At 36.3% G+C, this 6,031-nt stretch overlaps 1 protein-coding gene across 1 annotated transcript; it reads right to left on the bottom strand.

Moving 5' to 3' along the window:
- Positions 1-72: 72 nt before the first annotated feature.
- On the bottom strand, positions 73-5,742 carry rab8b (RAB8B, member RAS oncogene family). The gene is made up of 8 exons (XM_082162634.1): positions 5,470-5,742; positions 3,723-3,783; positions 3,325-3,385; positions 3,144-3,221; positions 2,958-3,047; positions 2,737-2,802; positions 2,565-2,615; positions 73-2,376 (listed from the first exon to the last, which is right to left on the bottom strand). The coding sequence occupies exons 1-8, from the start codon at positions 5,591-5,593 to the stop codon at positions 2,284-2,286; spliced, it is 624 nt and encodes a 207-aa protein (XP_082018760.1). The 5' UTR covers positions 5,594-5,742; the 3' UTR covers positions 73-2,283.
- Positions 5,743-6,031: the final 289 nt, after the last annotated feature.

Genomic DNA, 6,031 nt, shown 5'->3' on the forward strand with positions numbered 1-6,031 from the left:
TAATTTCATATAAATGATATATTATCTTATATGGTAAAGCACCATAAAAAAAATTAATCGGACACATGTAAATAACTTAGAAAAGATATTTTAATCTTTTTTACATAATCAGTTAACTCTGACATATTATAGAACAGACATTCTGACATATAATAGAACAGACAAGAAAATCAAGGAAGACGTTATAAAATAGGACATAAAAGCTTGCATTGAATAGTCAGTAAGACTTTATGCTCATATGGGAGGTTGAGTGCTGTCACTGTTTCATTGAAAAATATGCAAATGTGCCTGCATGCATATTCAAAAACATGACTACAGGGCCATTAAAGGGATAGCTCACCCAAACATTTTAAATATATCATCATTTACTTATGCTCATGTTATTCCAAACCTGTATGACTTTCTTTCATCTACGGAACACAAAAGTGTTGGTTACCATTGACCTCCATTGTATGGACAAAAAAACAACAACACATTTCTTGTTCCAAAAATATTTTCTTTTGTGTTCCACAGAACAAATAAAGACATACAGGTTTAGAATGACATGAGGGTGAGTAAATGATGACCGAATTAAAATTTTTGGGTGGACTATCCCTTTAAGTGGATATGGCACACCTCCGAGCAGCGGTTCTATCAAACAGATACAAAACAGCCAATGGAACTCGAGCAATCGTACACCCTTAAACATAAACAGTAGAATCAATCATTCATTCATTCATTCTGAGTAACTTAAGTGACTGTGAATTCTGAAATTTGTAGATTCTCAGCGTTTCAGTTTGAATTTTGTGTTTGAATTTGTAACAGGCCCACATGGAATCTGTACATGGAAGAATTAGCAGATTTACGCAGAAACTGAACGTCTGATATGCTCAAAGGTAATAAGAGTTTAGTACTCTCAGCTCTGGTTAACAAATTTGACCATGTTTAAAACCATTAAGCAGAATTTCAATGGATGTCCCCCCCCCAGAAATCAGCGATAAGAGTCTGCAGGTTCCATTTGGGCCTGCCAAAAGCCCAATAAGCTCAGAGGACACTTGAACACAATCAAGCTAGTGCAATCTTGCACTCTTTTTTGAGTGGCTGACTTCACAAGCAGGACTTTAAGTGGTTTATGAAGTGAGGAGGCTCTACGAGAGACCCACACACACACAGATAACAGTGCACGACTTTTAAGATATTGTTGCAGTGTGGTTATTGTAAACACTACATGACTTCACACTCATAAGAGTCTTATAAAAGAGGGAATTAAAAAAGACAATGTACAGAATACTGTGACGACATTTAAATGAGTTTAAAAAATAAGTATTAACAAATAAATCTCACATAAGCACAGGTTAACATGTTTTATATGAAGTGGTGAGTAAAAGATGCTTACGTATAAAAATATAATACCATTAGTAAATGTAATACTGTATATACTAATATACAGGGCCTAGCTGGCTGCTGCTGCTTCAACAAGCATTAGGAAAAGGGTCCTAGCCCTCTCTTTTCATTCTTTCGCTCTCTTTTCATGCTCAATATGTAATATATGAGAAATTACAACCAAAAAAGAAAGAGAAATTTTTGCTTAATATTAATCACAGTTTTGATTTCTTTTTACTTTGGTCTCTGTTACAATTAAGGTTAATAACGTAAAGTCAGGGAAAGGGGGAAGACTACAACCTGTGGAATGCTGCTTTATATTCAACAGTTTATTGCTGCTTTGGAACAGTAACTAAAAATAAATTTAAGTAGATAAAAAACATACAACGACAACAAAAATTATATATATGTCTTTCAGTTTGACCAATATTTAGCTGTCAAACTATCAGGTTCTTCAGTCGCTACTTTATTACTGCATAATGGCAGATGTTTGATATCTGTAATCTCTTCATATTCTTTCCTTCATTAAACTGTGCTTTAACAAAGCACTTTAAAATCAATGTAACTATAAATTGTCTATTCATAATTAATTACTGACATTTTAAAGAAAAAAATTATAATCTAATCAAATTCAAATCAGACTACACTAAATTATGATTGGCCCAGGGAGGGTTAAGGTTGATGGATATTTTGGTTTAAAATAAATGTTTTGGGAACAGCTCAAGAGTCTTTTATCTAGCATACTTTCTTCAGGCCTTAGATGAGGCAGACTAAAGTCCAGAGCTCTCAGCAGCAGCTAACAGCTGAAAGTCCAGTGGTACTGTAAACTCTCGCATAAACACACACACACACACACCGAGCTCAAACACACAGAGAAATGACTGAAGTCATTCACACACTGAGGCTGCAGGAGTTGCTGGGTTAGAGCAGAGTGCAGCGGAAGAAGCTTGGCTTCTTGGACCGACTCTCTGTGATTTTCACTGCTCCTCCTCCACCCGAAGGGTTATTCTCATTCTAAACACAAAGATGCAAGCAAACAAGAATCCATTCAGCATTAGTGTCAGAGATAAAGCCACATTTCAATAATATTAACATACTATTGTGTTTGAGTCAGTGAGCAGTACTAAGCATATACATTTTCTTTTTTGATGATGTTGATACATTTTTTTTTATATAAACATTTTCTACATCAGCATTCTCACCATTTTTCTGTTTAGTCTGGTCATGATGTCCCTAGCAAGAGTTACAAAGGCCTAGAATTGAAGAAAACAGATATATGACACTAGATCAGATGGTATGATACCTTGTAAAATATGCAAATCTTGCTCATTCAAATGAATCAAATTAGATCAACATTAGACAATTTTCACCCACCTCTTCAACATTTGTGCTAGATTTTGCACTGGTTTCCAAGAACTTGATTCCATAATCAATAGCTAGCTGTAGCAACAACAAAAAAAGGGAACTGTTTAAATAAACACATCAGCATTTTACATACAGCTTGTTCAGGCAGTTTCTTTGATCAAGGTTTGTTTTAGAAAATAGATTTTTCAGTCATCTCAGTCATTTATAAATTATTTTTTAATTACACATACCTTTTCCCCTTTTTCTTTTGAAACTTGTCTCTTGTCATTCATGTCACATTTGTTACCCAATACCATCCGTTCCACATCTGATGATGCGTGCTGATAAAATAGACAGAAGTGAATCCATATGACAGACTCACAAAATGAAATGAAAACTTCATGCTTATTTTCTCCAGCATTAGCTCTGTTTCTCACCTCCTCAATGTTCCTGATCCAGTTCCTGATGTTGTCAAATGATTTCTCATTTGTGATATCATACACCAGCATAATTCCCTGTGAAAGTAAAAGAAAACAAAAACATAGCTTATGAATAGTAACCACATGCAGAAGAATATCCACCATTATTTACTCAAAATAATAAGGCATTATAGCTTACCATTGCTCCTCTATAATATGCAGTGGTGATGGTTCTAAACCTCTCCTGTCCGGCTGTATCCCTTTAAGGTAAATTTAAAACACACTTTTTAAATATTGTATGTATACAAAGATACTTTATACCAGTCTTGGCCATAAATCAAAACTTGATTGAGGGCTGTAGGCCGAACAATTTTGCATAATTTCCAACAATATTATATTATAAAATGTTTTTGTTTTTATAAATCAAATTTACTTAAATTCTCCAAATTCAAACAATAATAGGAAGCCAGTAGATGAATCCAGCAAATGAAGATATGCTTCAATGGCATGTTTTTCCCCACACCACGGCAGGCCAAATCTTTCCACAGGTTTGGGCATCTCTGCTTTATAATGTATAATGCAGACTTGTACTCTCACCAGATCTGAAGCTTGATCTTCTTCCCATCCAGCTCAATTGTTCTGATTTTGAAGTCAATTCCTGCAATAATAATGTTTATAAATAAGTGAAACACTGTACCTCAATACCTTGTATTCGCACATTGGAGTCCTATTATGACACGTTGTGAAAACTGACTCATCTCAGAACACATCACAACTCTTTCCACTGAAAAGGGAATCGACCCATTAGCACGTTTTCATGGTGTAACCATGGATATGGAATGTGTAGAAAGGTCAGAATGGTTTAACATATGCCTGACCAACTAAATTACTTCAGTGTTGCAAAAGGCTCTACAGAACACAATGCATGTAAAACTGTTGAATTTGGTAGCAACAGAGTGTGATCCTCTGCTTATGGCAATTATGAGAAAACTTGGCAGTGTGTGTATTGAGGCATACAATCCTGCCACCAGTGAAAGCTTGGACAGGACATGGGACGGGATGTGACACAGCAGTATTGTCCATGGCAATAGGGGAAGTCTGTGGCATAACAATGACAAAAGGTCAAGGAACTCTCGCACAGGTTTCACACAGGAAATGACATATTGGTCCTCGGTAGAGACGAGCCTTCCCAGAGTTGTGTCAAAAATATCACAACAAATAACATGTTCAAGAACTATAAGCCTGGTGAACTAGTCCACGTATGTGTACAATTGCTTGTGACGTATGATTTTGCACATTCTTATTTTGAGGGGTTCCTATCCCGGAATAACAATAGGCCTATAGGTCAAGTGACTTCAACAGTTTACTGCTTCAAGGTAATAATAGTGTTAAAGTTGCAATGAAACGGAAGTAGTGACACATCTTCCTGTATTATGACTAATCAGATTATAAAAAAAAATAAAAAATATGTAGGGCGGGTCTTGGTTTAATTCATCGGTTGCAGATTGGATTTTGAGATGTGTGCATTGCAGTCAATAGTGGAGGCAGATGAACACGCGTCTGCTGGGGCGAAGTTTAAGCAGACTAAATGATTATTGGAGAAATCGTGTATACGTCACCAGAGAAAAGTCTGTCGTTTCACTGGAAGGTCCAGTTAAGACATTCTGAGGTCAAAACATATTGAATGAATGAAACATGAAACATGCACAGATGAATTGTTCACAGTACAATCAATAACATGAGTTTAGAAAACGTTAAGTTGGCATGAAAATAATTTTTATTTCATGCCAACTTTAAGGGTTAAAGTGCAATTAAGAACAAAACAAAAAAAAATCTAATATTTGAGATAAGTCACTTGTGACTGCACACAAATCCGCTTTTTAATCTTATCCAAGTAAAGTGCTCGCTCTGGCCCCCTTGACCTTTTGTTTAGTGGTGAAATGTGAATCTAAACACCTAAACGTGTCTTAAACCACAGAAACGAAAGTGCAGTCCAGCCCACACTGCTAGCGAACAGCTAATCAGGCTGCCATCATGCTAGCTATATAAACACAGCATACTCTCACGTTTTATTCAAATTACATATAAAAGTAGTATGCCAACTGATCCTGACATGTAAAATCGGTTGTTTGTCATTTTAAACGCTAATAAAAACATGTCGATGAATAGCTCAGTAAACGGGCTGTCACATTCACGGCCTCTTCCTGTCACTCCAACAGACAGTCACATGTATGTAAACCTCCATGTATCTCTATAACAGCTTATTTCTCCTCCCGCAGGACTACACAGTAAACATCCCTGTAATGTATACATACAATTCAAATAGTCATAGTGTTAAACTGACCTATAGTGGAGATGAAAGTGGTGTTAAACGCGTCCTCACTGAATCGAAACAGCAGACACGTCTTGCCCACCCCGCTGTCTCCGATGAGCAGCAATTTGAACAGATAATCGTACGTTTTCGCCATGTTTCCTGTTTCTCCTGCCTGGCCACCTTGCTTCGGATCGGTAGCAGAGTAACGGTATTCGGCTAACGGTACATAAAATATGCGATTGAACTTGTGTTTCCTGACTTTTCTGCACACAGCAGTGAGGAAAAGACTGGGCGTGTCTGTCGTGACGCCATCGCGAAGCCATAAACGTCAAGAGCGACATAAGGTACTAGTGTGGAAGTCCCTTTCCCCACATAAGAAACAAATTCATAATGATGACTTAAAAAGTCCCTGCGACCATGAAGAGGATGGCCATAAAGAAATATAAATTATGAGATAAAAAGTCACAACATAAAAAGTCATAATATACTGCGTTTGTTGTCATAATTATGATTATTTTTTATTTATTAGTTTATACTTGAAATAATAATAATAATTATTTCCTATTTAGCCTACCTCCTAGTTGCTTACCCT

Source organism: Leuciscus leuciscus, assembly GCF_965113295.1.
Source record: "Leuciscus leuciscus genome assembly, chromosome: 2".
Taxonomy (NCBI): domain Eukaryota; kingdom Metazoa; phylum Chordata; class Actinopteri; order Cypriniformes; family Leuciscidae; genus Leuciscus; species Leuciscus leuciscus.